Source organism: Arvicola amphibius, chromosome 9 (assembly GCF_903992535.2).
Source record: "Arvicola amphibius chromosome 9, mArvAmp1.2, whole genome shotgun sequence".
In the NCBI taxonomy this organism is placed as follows: Eukaryota; Metazoa; Chordata; class Mammalia; order Rodentia; family Cricetidae; genus Arvicola; species Arvicola amphibius.
Window position 1 is genome coordinate 79,576,524 of NC_052055.2, and position 13,272 is coordinate 79,589,795.

Consider the following 13,272-nt stretch of genomic DNA (forward strand, 5'->3'; position numbering starts at 1 on the left):
AAAATTCACATGCTCCCACAATTACAAAGGAAATAGATATCACTGATTAATTATGTTGTTATCAGCTTTTCCAAGGGCTTCTTCATTTTGTAAAGAGATTCACTGCAATTTCTTTAAATAGTTAGTGTTACTAGTGTGTTTAGAATATAATTAGATCTGCTTAATTTGGATTTTACACATTCAGGAATTAACTCACTATGCATCACCTCCCCCAATGAATCCATGTTTGCTTTGCTATATGAAGGGTAAGCAGCAAGTACACACAGGATCTACATAGAAGAGGTCAAACCTTCAGATCTTTGGGATGATCTGGACATTAGACCATTTTTATAACATGCATCCAGATGGTTGGCACAGTCCACTTGGTGTCTAGAGTCAATAAAAATGTAGGAATGTAATTGAGAAAACACACAAGACGGTCTGTGCTATTTTACTGATGTTGATACGGGCATTCCTTTATTGCTCATTTTAGAGATGACCATTTTCAACTAAAAAATTGAAAATAAAAATTGAAAATAATATGTCACGTTCACTCAGCTGAAGGCTGTCTGTTTTAAATGTGATGAAATACTTTCATTTACAAGTCTAAAATAAATAGTTTAAAACTAATCTAGAAGGTGGGAAATATATTTTCAAATAGTATTGTTCTCAAAAAGAGGGGAAATGTTATGTTAAAACATAACCCCGGGCTAACAAAATAAATAAAACAAAATAATGCTCTCCATCACAGTCTTTTTTTTTTGTTTCCAGTTTATTTATTTTTTATTAAAAATTGCCATCTCCTCCCCTCCTCCTCCTCCTTCCCTCCCCTCCCCTCCACCCATACCCCCACTCCCTCCCTCTCCAGGCCAAAGAGCCATCAGGGTTCTCTACACTATGTTGAGTCCAAGGTCCTCCCAACTCCCTCCAGGTCCAGGAAGGTGAGCAACCAAACTGACAAGGCTCACACAGAGCCCGTCCATGTTGTAGAGACCAAGCCCATCGCCATTGTCCATCACAGTCTTATCTGGAAATAGAAACGTTCCCTTCAATAACCTAACAAATAAGAGCCCCCTACCCCACCCAAACAGAGCGCTGGGGCTAGAAGGTGAAAAAGTACTCTTGATTACTCCACTGATCTGGTGATCTATTGCAAAATAGTTTGTAGCTGATGCAGCCATTTGTGATAATTTTGTAAGTGGATTCTTTACAAGAAAGTGAACTCACTGACGGCAGGGACAAGTGTGATGAATAGCGCTTGGCATTTTTGGTAATACAGAGAGGCTTTGAACATTAAGCTTCACTGGGTTGTGGCAAACACATTGGGTAGTCTTGAAAGAAGGAAGAAGATGAGAGTCATCTGGGTACTTGAAGACATTGGGCATTTTACTTGGTGGCTTTTAGTTGGTAAAGTCTAGGTTGAAATCATGGCTTGTTTTGTACTTGGCATTCATTTAGCCCTATTTATTAGCCAAATGACTAATTTAACAAATGGTAAAACTGAGAACAGGAATACTTCCATTGGAAGAGCTTTTCTTGTTTGTTTCTTTATATAAGGAATCAAAGAGCCAAACAAACAGTATTGATATGCTACACTTCCATTTCAGGTTTGTTGAAAATTTAAAATATAGGGGATTAAGATCACTTTTAATCTGCCTTGGAATTTATGCAAACAGAAACACATATGCTGTAGAGTCATAAACCTTATCACTAGAGGGAGGACACATCAAAGAACTTGATTTGATCCAGAATTGTCCTGCCCAATGTTTACCTCAACACACACACACACACATGCACACACACACATACACACACACATACGCACACACATTTAATTTTTATTTAAAATATTTTGTATAAGATACTTTGATCATATTCTCTCCACTCCTTCAAGTATTCCCAGATTCTCTCCACTGCCCTACCCATCCAACTTCATGTTCTTTCTCTGACAAATAATAATAATAATAATAATAATAATAATAATAATAATAATAATAATAATAATAATCAAACCCTACCTACCCCTAATCCTGTAGCAGATCATCTTCAGGGGTATGTCCTTCCTCTTTGACTCTACTTCCTGGGATTCCTCCAAACTTCATGGCAGTCCCAGATTTCTTCCTTCCTTTGAAACCTTTCAGCTCCCACTTCTAGCATATCCCCATTCCTTTGTCGTAGACCCTAATGTCTAGAAATTTGACCTATCCATCACCCCAATAGCTGTACCTAGCATGGACTCTGAAGCTATCACGTCTTTAATATCCAGAGTGGGCAACGGAAACCGAGGAATTGAACACCACTCAACAAAGGTAAGAGCAGCTAGCAACATCCAGTAAATAATCATCACAAACTTAGGGGCCTCTACACCAGCATAAAAATACAATCTATAACATCAGGACAATATGTCTCCACTAGAATCCAGCGACCTCTCTTCAGAAAAACAAAAACAAAAACAAAACCAACAACACCATAATAACAAAATAATGGGAATCACCAAATACAGCTTATTAGAAACTCTCAATATTAATGACCTCAATTTCTTAATAAAATGAAACAGACTAACAGATTGGATTAAAAAATCCATCCTTTTCCTGCAGCCAAGAAACACACTTTAACATTAATGGTAAATGTCACCTCTGAGTAAAATGATGGAAAAAGATATTCCCAGCAAATGGACCCAATAAATAAGCTGATGTAGCCATTTTATTATTTGACAAAATAGATTTCTTCTTTACTCCACTTGTTGTTTGAGTAAATTGCTTCTTTTCCACAGATCTGTGAACATTTCATTGTTGTTTCTTGTACTGGATTTAAAATTCATTCTGTCATGGAAAGCGAAGACTCTCTTTTTCTCTAATATCCATCTTTTAAAATCTATTGAAACCTAATCTGTAAGCTAACATGTGTCTGTCATGATAAATGTCCCACATGCACTCGAGAACAAGTTTTTGCTCTTGGATAGAGTGTTTTGTGTATGCCTGTTGGATCTAGTTGTCATATTGTTGCAATGTGTCAGCTTTCCTTCTCTTTCTTCTTTCCCGTGTTCTTCTCCAATGTTACCAGCTTTTACTTGATGTATTTTGTGGTCAGTTATTAGATGCATGGCTTTAAACTTACACTTTATTTTTTTGCTGTATTCAGGCCTTTATATGATGAAAATTTATATTTTTATAATGAAACTTTGAACCTTATATAATGTCCTTTCTTCAAAGTGTTTCCATTTTTATATAACACTATTTTGCTTTGAAATATATTTCATCTATTCCATCTAGTGTATCTACTTCTCTTTCAGTTACTATTTGCATCTGTATGCCTTTCTGATCCTTTTATTATTGAAATATTTGTGTCTTTGATCTAAAGGAGTGTCTTGCAGCCAGTACATGTGTAAAACTCATTTCTGCAAAACTGTATTTTTCCTAGTAATACTGGCCCATTTATAGTTAAAAAATTAGTGATTGGCGAACATCTGCTTTTTCTACATAATTCTTTGTCTTACATACAGTGCATTTTCTGGGTCCCTCATTTCCCACACCATTTTCTCCGCTAGTGTTTCAATAACTTTTATTTGGCAGTGAAGTGTTTCAAACTCCCTTTGCATTTCCTCCATTCTATAGCTACCTTTTTGTGGTTTCCATAGGAACATGCTCAAGTTGTATGGCTAGTCTGAACTTAAGGCAATGTAATATAGCTTTGTGGATAATTAGCTCTTACTGTGCTAAAGGCTGAAATTGAAATTAATTTCAACTAATTGTCTTAAACTTCTTTTAGAATTTTCAAGCAGTTGATAGACTCTGGAGTTTTAGACGTAGTCACGTGAGATAGTACTGATGTAGCTGTTGTCAAGGTAGGCTCTCACATGACTGGTGCCACCTATTTTACAATTTTCCTCAAATATTATTTACTAAGAAAACTTTGGTGAGAAATTAATTTCACAAATTACTTAGCTAAAATAAAAACAAGATTGAAATAGAGTTTGCTCACGTGGTGCCTATCTGCAGACACTTTTATCACATCCTTGAAGGAAAGAGGTCAATAGCATTTTACACAACAGAAAGAGTAAGTGAACAAATGAGCAAAACATTAACTCCGTTTGTTAATAAACAAGTTTATGGATTTTAGTTTTATGCTAGTCCTGGAAGTGCAATTATGGATGATATATTGGAGTGTTCTCTTTGGGTCATGGGATGAGGAGCTAGACTCTTTATGGGGCCCTAGTCAGTGAGCAAGACAATATCCATGTATGACCTATATGCTTTACACTGTGATCTCAGTGGAACCAGAAGAGTATACAAGACTCCTCTAATAAGTTCGCTTATGGCCAAGTTTGCCAGCAGTGTGTGTTATTATTTTCACAAGAGTTATAGAAAATCCCTTACCAAATTTCAAAAAAATCTAAAAGAAATAGAGTTATGACAAAATATATAAACTAATTCATTATTTATATGTAATTATAACTACTCATTTAGTATTATGTTTGTACACCAACTATGTACACCAAAGGTTTAAAAATCACATTATTTGAACATGGTGGCATTGATCTACAATACAAGCTACTAGGAGACTGAAGCAGGAGAATTGCTTAAGCCAGTTCAAGGTATATAGCTAGAGCCTGTCTGATAAAATGGGTAATTTATTATAAAATTTTGTCTATATTTCAATAGATCTTCCTATTAGTATTTGAATTAAAAAGTTTAGGTATTCTCTTTGTTGGCAGCTAAAATCAGCAAGCCAATCAACTAGCCAGCCAGCTAGCCAGCCATCCAACCAACCAAGAAACAAATAAAACCCCAGTCAGACAAAACTGTTTGATTATATGTTTGAATTCTGTTTGATTAAATGTTCATAGGGCAGACAGTCTTCGAAATCTGATTAGCCATCTCAAAACTAAATTTTATAAAATAGCAAGAGGATTTCTAAATCATTAAGGGTTCTCAGGTTTTCTAGTATTCTATAACTGAATGTCTGTATTAATTCATTGTGAAAAATATGAAAAGATGCACAATTTTTCAATTCATCAATTTCCAATAAAAATAAAAACACAATTGTTTTATTGTAGTTGCTCTTTGAAAATAAAATTTTTGGAGACAGCACTGACTCTTAGCTTTGCAATACTCTACTTATTTCTGATTGGTCTGTATTTAGAACACACTTTAGTTTTACAACTGACACTCTGAAAATGTAATGCTACAGCCCCAAATAGGAAAATTAATAAATCCTTTCCCCACTGAACACCACATAGCAGTACCCTTCTGAAATATCTGTCTTTAGCACGAGGTCACTGCTCAAAATGAAGGTTCACCTGAAGAAAGACTTTGCTTTGCCAAATCTGAAGCCATTAAGACTGATAAGGTTAGGCCTGGTTGGCTAGCTAGTGGCAGAGCACCTACCTAGCGTGAATGATGTTCCAGGTTCAGCCTTCAGCCTCATAAAAATGATGAAAACATCAACATCTCCATTTATTAAAATATATCCTGTTGGCCAAATATAATCAGTTGTTCATGAGACAGCATCATTAAAAAGTCAAGGTTTGAATCATCTCGTGGTTTACAGAGGCTGAAGTCACATGGGTCAAACGGGTTTCTTTTTGCTATTTAAAATGGACTAATGATAGTGACCCTTATGTTTAGGGACTTTGAGAACATGACCCATCAGGTTTGTAGTTTTGACTTGGTTATGAATTAAACGTTTTTATAGGATTCCTGAAGGCTGATAATTATAGACATATAATCATTCAGTCAACTTTTTTTTTTAAATTTTGTTCTAAGATCAGAAGGTCAGGTTACATTTTCAATCTATGATTCTTGGTTCTGTATGGACCTAAAATCATCTAGACCTCAGGTTTCAATTGTAATAAGCAGAGGGGTGGATCAAACTGAAAGTCTACTTGCTCCCCAAATGGAAAGTGTGCAATGGAACAAACCCCCGGAGTACTTTTCCTTTTTCTGTTCTCTTCCTTGGGTTTGGAAATTGAAGTCATAACATTAGCACTATACCACTGAGCTTAATGTCTATGGAGACAAAAATGGAGTATATTTTTCTTGATTCAAAAGTGAGTGCTCCCTAATACAAGACGTTAGGACTTGGTGCTGTCTTAGCAACATCAAGCACAAGTTAGCCATATGAAAGCAAGGGCCAGGAAAGAATCTGCCTCCTCTTATATGACAAGAGTTGAAGTCTTTCCTTTCTTACCTCTACAACACAGAATTTTTGCATATTAAATGAATCTTATACACAGCCAATCTTTTTTAGTTTACCCATTTCCCCTCCTTCCTCTGTTGCACTGTGCTTTACAGAATTGAGTTGTTCCAGCTTATTCTGAGGATGTCAAGTCTAATAATTTTGAACTATGTGAGCCCGGTTGAAATGGATGTAAATGAACCAAACTTTCAATCAGATGTGATTGGAGCATGAAGTGCTATGGGTTCATTGTAATAGAAACTACAAGAGTTTAAAAGGCTCAGAATAACTCAGACTAAAATATCTTGGGGTCTTTTTCCATTTTAAAGAGAATTGGATAATTTTGTGTGGTTGAGGACTGGCAGCATAATAGAAATAGAGAAATCTGCAGTTTCTCACCAGGTAACTACATTAGCAGCGAGCTCATAATAAAGTCTGTTAGCTGAAAAAAGCATAAAGAGACTTCTGTTTTCCTATGAGGAGCTACATGCACACAGTTTTTAGCTAATTATACTTAGCTACTGCTAAATTCAGTTATTGGAAAATGCTTTCTACTCTGTATTGCCTTCAGCAATAATGAGAAATCACATGCATGCTGATTATTTTATAATTGTTTATTAGCAGAGGCAAACATAATCAAAGCTGCCTTTAAATGCAGCCTTCCTTTCAAGACATACCTGCAGGACATAGTATTGTTGCCTATTAGAATCCTGAATATTTCCGCAAGGGTTTCCCATATTTGACTAATGGTTACATTCAATGATCTTTCATAGTTTTATGTTTTGCAGTGACAATCTTTCTGGATAACATATAGGATAAAGTGAATAGCATAAATTTTATACACAGTTGTTACATCACAGAAACCGTATGCATATTCACGTATATACATATAAATTTATAAAGATATATGATTCACTTACCAGAATTAAGAGGCAACTTGAAGCCAATTTTGTGTGCTCAGGGATGGTAGAAAACACTGACAATATCAAGCAACCAAATACAAGGAGAAAACTGCGAAATAACAGAAAAGAGAAGCTTGATGAGAACCACGCAGAATCATCACAAAACAAAGCACCAGATCCACTTGAACAGGAATGAGCTAAATAATTACTGAGCATTTTAAATACCAGAGTGCAGTATGATATTTACTATAAGAGGGTTTTTTTGTAACTTTACCAACAAAGACAAGATTGTATGTGCTGTGCCGGGTGTGTGTTGTGTGATGCTGTATTTAAATGTTAACATTCAGGAATCTGTGAATTTCCCACACAACTCCTCTCCTAAAAGGAACCCCAAGCAGGATTGAAGACTGGGTTCTTTGTTCTGGGGATGTCTATTGCAGCCACTCTAAAAAGCAGAACACACTTTTGTACTTGCCAAGTCTGTAAATCATGAGGCATTGCACGCTATTATTGCTAAGCTGAGCACACACTGCCAGAGTCTGATAGTGCCTATCAACTCTAATTTGTAATTTCTTTATATTGATAGGAAGAGCAAGGGGAAAAAGGTGCACTGGCGCACGTTGCTGCTCTTTGCAGCCAAATAACTAGAGAACGAACTTGAAGCTCTGGCTACTCACATTTTAATGGCAGGGATCAGAAGTAATGAGCAAGTACTTTCTATCATTTACTTCAGTGATGTTTCTATGAATATGGAACTTCTAGAATCAAGACAGGGCTATGGATGGGGACTGAGCACCCACAGAAAATCTCAAATAAAATTGAAGTCTGTTCAAAGTTGAAGTTAAAAGGCAAGCTATCAAAATAAATCAGAGCCATGGTGAAGTGCTATAGAATAGATCTCACCATTACTGTGTCCAGAAAATTCATATAACAAGATCTTCCTTATTACAGAGGAATTAAACTCTACCTCCTCGTAGCTTGCACCAAAAAGACTTACAAGTCCCTTTACCATCCTAGACTAACAGTACCCTGATAATTATCAGGGATTGGCTAATTATGGATGGAAAAACAAGTCTGCCTCCTAATGCTTATTTTTTTAATTTGTTGAAAATCTCATTTATATGTATGTACATCATTTCCAACCTCACTTTCCCCCTTTAACACTTCCCTTGTTGGTCCCAATTCCTCTCAAATCCATGACCTTTTATTTTGTAAATGTGTATGACATATATCATGTATATGTGTAAATACATAAAACCCACTGAACCCATTCATTGTTGGTCATATGCATATGTATTAGGGGCAGACTACTTGGGCCTGGATAATCTATCGGGGAGTTAGCCCCTAGAGAAAATGGATTTCCTCCCCATCAACAGCCACTGACTGCCTATAGTTTTTCATGTGGCAGTTGGCCTTGTGAAACACTACTGTATTGACTGTCATTGTCATTTTTCAGGTCTTGTTTAGGCAATAATGTTGTTGAGATCTAATGGGTACAGCATGCCTGTCACCATCCAGCACTATTCAAACACTATCCAGGTGTGCTGGAACTCTGGTTTATACAGTCCTTCTGCTCCTTCTTCCACAATGGTCCCAGAGTCTTGGATACAAGGGTTGCATTGCAGATATACCACGAATGATTGTTTTTATAAATAAAGTTTTATTGTCACTGGCATGCTGTCTATGTCAGGTTTCATATTAATAGCATAAAACAAAGTAGTTATAACAGTCAGAATGAACTGCAAGTGTTGTGGGGTATTTGTGTGAAATGTATTGCTGTGATTGGTGTAATAAAAAGCTAAACAGCCAATAGCTGGGCAGGGAGTATAGACAGAATTTCCAGGGAGAGAAAGAAGGAGGAGTAGGAATCTAGGCATGTGGGTGAAGAAAGAAGACATGGAAAGGAAATAGGAGGTGCAAGATGGGAGAGAGGTAGCGTCATGTGATAGAATGTAGATTAATATAAATGGATGTAAGTTATAAGAGCTAGTTAGGAACAATCCTAAGCTATAGGCCAACCTTTCACAATTAATAAGAAGTCTCTATGTCAGTATTTGGGAACTGGCTGGCAGGACATAAAAAGACTCAATACATGCAAGAATAAAATATTTGCTACCTGGCTCCTTAGAGTATGTTTCCTGACTTGTGATTGATAATTTTCCTTATTGTGGTGGAATGAAAACCTTGAAACTGTGGGACAGACAAAGGTCTCTCTTAAAGTCCTTTGTGTCAGGCATTCTGTCACAGTAGTAAGAAAGCTGACTAATGCAACTGCCTTCTTTTCTAATATTTGGTGGCTTTTGTGCCAGCATTCTGTCATCATTGGAGATACCTAGTTTAAGGCTACAAGCAAAATACCTCCATAGCTCTAGCTGCCCAAGGTTAGGATGGTCAAGTACATTCATTAGTTCACTCCTTCTTTTTCCTCTACCACTTTTATCCATTTATCCAACCAGCAAATATTGAGTATGTAGTGGTAGGTAGAGTCATGGGGATATCACAATAAACAAGGTAAATTCTTTTAACCGTTTTTTTGCCCATGTAGGTTTATTGAGGTGCCAAAAGAGTAAACAGAAGTAAACATGATTAAATCTACGAGTACTAACTGCAGTGGTAGGAAAATATAGGGACATAGGATCACAACAGAGAAGGTTTAGGCAGCATGGGTTGCTCAATTTGTGACTTCCAGTGCAAAACGAAGATGAGGGGCTAGTTGTTTAAGATTATTTCAAATTTCACGATGAAGATAAGCAAGCATGGAGCACAGCTGGACACTATTTTAATTGTGGGTCTTCATGAGAACACAGAGGTTGCATGTCTGTGGGGCTGAACCTGGGGCTAAAGGAGACTTTCTGGAGAAGATACTGACCAAACAGCCCTGAAGGGATAGATGGAGCTAGTGAGCAGAATGGCTGGGGAGAAGGAATACCCTAGTGCATGGCCTTATTCAGTAGCCATCAACAACTTGCCAAGGTAACTTCAATGATCAGCTTAAAACTACCATGGGAAGAACATATTCCTCCAAAATTATTCCATAATAGCTTTTGGCTTTTATTTTACCTGAAGCATTTCTATTTTTTTCAGATAAAATTCATGCTTATCCAAATTTTTTATGCCATGCTTCCTTTTGGAAAGCACTGATTATTTAAGATGAGAAGAGCATTTATGAGAAAGTAAATATTATCGGTTTCAAGGCTTCTCTGTTTAGCTAAGAAAAGTGCCATCAACTTTTTTTCTTTTAGTTAATTAAGAATCAGTTTCTGAGATTTAATTTAGCAAGAAGGTTGAGCTAAGAAACACAGGTTCTTGTTTGAACAAATGATGTCCTGATTCCAAAGCCTGGACTTTCAGAACAGGTGCACTTAGCTAGAATTAAAATGACATGCAAATAAAGCACTCAGAAAAGCTCAGCTGACACTTTTCCAGAGGAACCTCAGCAGGTTACATTATTGTCATTAATACACACACACACACACACACACACACACACACACACACACACCTCTAGTCATTCATAAACAACTAAGAATGATTCAATACACAAACAAGACACAGAGCTTATATCTCACGTTGGCATTTCATGCAGCTTCAGCAGGTACAAACAGGCTTTGTCAATCTACCCAGAAGGTACTCTTCTGTGAATATTTTGGTACTCTTCTGTGAATATTTTGGTGGACTCTCGGCTTTGCTGAGAAATATTTGGAGGAATCATTTATAAAATAAATTAGCCACACTTATGATGTTTCATATAATTTCAAGTACTTCTATGATGAGTTAGGCACTTTAGTATATTGTATAGAAGATGTTTATATGTGCATCACAGATTGTGATAACTGAAGCATGCTTGCTTATATTACTGACTTTACATGACCCACTGGCCACACATGCATGTGCCTGGAACTGAGCTGTCTAATAAATCAAAGCCTCATGACCAGATAGGTGGGGCTGAAGCTTACTGTTGACTTTTATCCTAAGTTTATTTCCCTTTATAAACTTAGTGCTCTATGAAATGCCCTTGGTATATAATTTTCCCATGAGAGATACAGTTTCCCCCTGAAGTCTCATCACAGAACATCTCCCCTTTCACGGCAAGGCAGCAAAACCTTAACATGACACTTTAATGTTCTTCATAGTGAGTTCATTGAGGCCTATGTATTAATACCCTAATATTATGATCATTATAATACCTGTGAAGTTCCAATAGGAGATGTTACACATTACATGTGGCATCAGAAGGCAATCAGAGGATTTGGGAATAGGGATTTTGCTTCTTTACTGTGTTTCTGAGCAAGGCTCTGGTGAATGTAAATGATTGAGAACTTGGTCTAAGGATCCACAAGCAAACCAAGATGCTTTTATCAGAGCGAAGGCTAGACTGTGTGTAAACACAATCTTGGGCATGCTCAGACTGAAGCTGGCTTCAGTGATCAGTGAACTCGTGGCCAGAAGCTTCTCTCTCACTTCCCATTGGAGTTATCTTAAAGCATCAGTGAAAGACATTTGGTCTGTTTCTCTTTAAATCCATCTAGTGTCCTGAATCTACTTTATGCCCTCTCAGGCCTGTTACAGACAACTCCGACGTCTGGAAAACCGTTTCCTCCCTGGAATCAACTCCATCGAGAACCTTTGCCATTGGTCCTTCAGGCTCACAACTACAGAATACGTGCACCTTTACCTCCCCCAGAGAGTTCATGATATACTTAGAGCCGGTTTTATCCTGGCTTCCCCAGCAGTCTTCTGACTCAATACACCAAGGCTATTGACTGTCTGATGTGCATAGGAACCCATGTCCAGATCTTGCACCACCGTGCCCTAAATACACTCACTCTGCTCCTGCGTCCCTCCATGTGAGACTCTGACAACATGTGACTCTCCAATGTAAGCAAAAAATCTGGCATTTAGTTACCAATATGAAAAAGCGCCACTGTTCGTTTTTGCCAGGAAACTCAAGTTCAAATTTTCCACTGCCCAGATAATAGCAAACCTCTGATTTCAAAAGGACTATCTTAAGCACCCTTTAGTTCCTGTCTCTTTGCTGCCACAACACAGAACTTGGAGTGAACCTGAACCCTACTGACCTGTGTCCTGAGAGTACACCCATACTGGTCCTTAATGTAATTACTTTTTGTAAACTATCTTTGATTTTCTGCTTCTTCCTTGAAAAAGAATAATGACCATTTAACCAACATTTTGAGAGTTTCCCAGTATTTCACATTATATTGGTTTCTAAGACATCCTTGTCAGTATTTTATTGCCAAAGATATCTATTTATCTATCCTGCTTCTGGAAAAAAAAATGGCAAAGACAGGTATCTTTGAATATGCTTGCATCATGGCTTTGGCTGCAAGGATGCTCAGATGTGAAACTGGAACTCACGCTAATAATGGTCCATTCAGTTACTAACAAGGATGCGCATGCCCATGGCTGCTCTTCCTTTCCAACCTCTATGTGCTTTCCTATCATCATTTGATCTTTTCTGCATTGTTCCTGTCTGTAATGCTTAGAGAGCATCGTACTCTAAATTCAGACATAGTTTGTGCCCTCATAGGCTTTCGGTTTCAGCAGGAAGATAGACCTCTTTTTGCTTTTATCCATTTACACACACACACACACACACACACACACACACACACACTCACTCACTCACTCAATAGCCTCAGCTCTTTTCTGCATGATTCAGGGCAAGCTCAACCAAATGACTCAAGATGCAAGTGATGAAGCTATGTTTTCTTCTCTCATCACTCTTTGAAATGAGATTGTGAGTACAGCTTAGAGTTCCATTCTTTGTTGAGAATCAAGTACACGGGCTCAAATTTAAAGCAAATTCAAATGAAGAGGCTTTGGTCCCTCGCATTCAAAAGTCTTCATATTTCTTACTCTCTATATTATTATGTTAATCTCAGTTCATTTATCCTTAGCAGGAGCTGCCAACTCCATTTTCTCAGAACCTTCAAGTGCCCGACGTTGTCTTCTGGATTTTACTTTCAATGCTGTTTGTCTCTGGGGAGCTTTTCCCAGGGACATGGTCTATGAAGGGTCCTGTCATCCTGTCTAAATTTCTCTTTCTATTCCTTAAGCACATTAAAAAACACTTTTCATTGCTTTGCCGAAATCAAGACATTTTATCTACTCTATGACTCTGTCACAGCAAGCTGGTTACCCTATCCAACTGAAAAATAAGCATAATATAATGCTCTTGCTCTTGGCAAATTTG

At 37.3% G+C, this 13,272-nt stretch overlaps 1 protein-coding gene across 5 annotated transcripts in view; it reads right to left on the reverse strand.

The window, feature by feature from the left end:
- Nucleotides 1-13,272, reverse strand: part of Kcnq5 (potassium voltage-gated channel subfamily Q member 5) — a 519,651-nt gene that overhangs the window by 173,587 nt on the left and 332,792 nt on the right. For all 5 annotated transcript variants that reach the window (XM_038342681.1, XM_038342680.1, XM_038342683.1 and 2 more), the window contains exon 2: nucleotides 7,077-7,167. In XM_038342681.1, coding sequence (XP_038198609.1) covers nucleotides 7,077-7,167 — 91 coding nt within the window. The remainder of the gene's footprint in view (nucleotides 1-7,076; nucleotides 7,168-13,272) is intronic.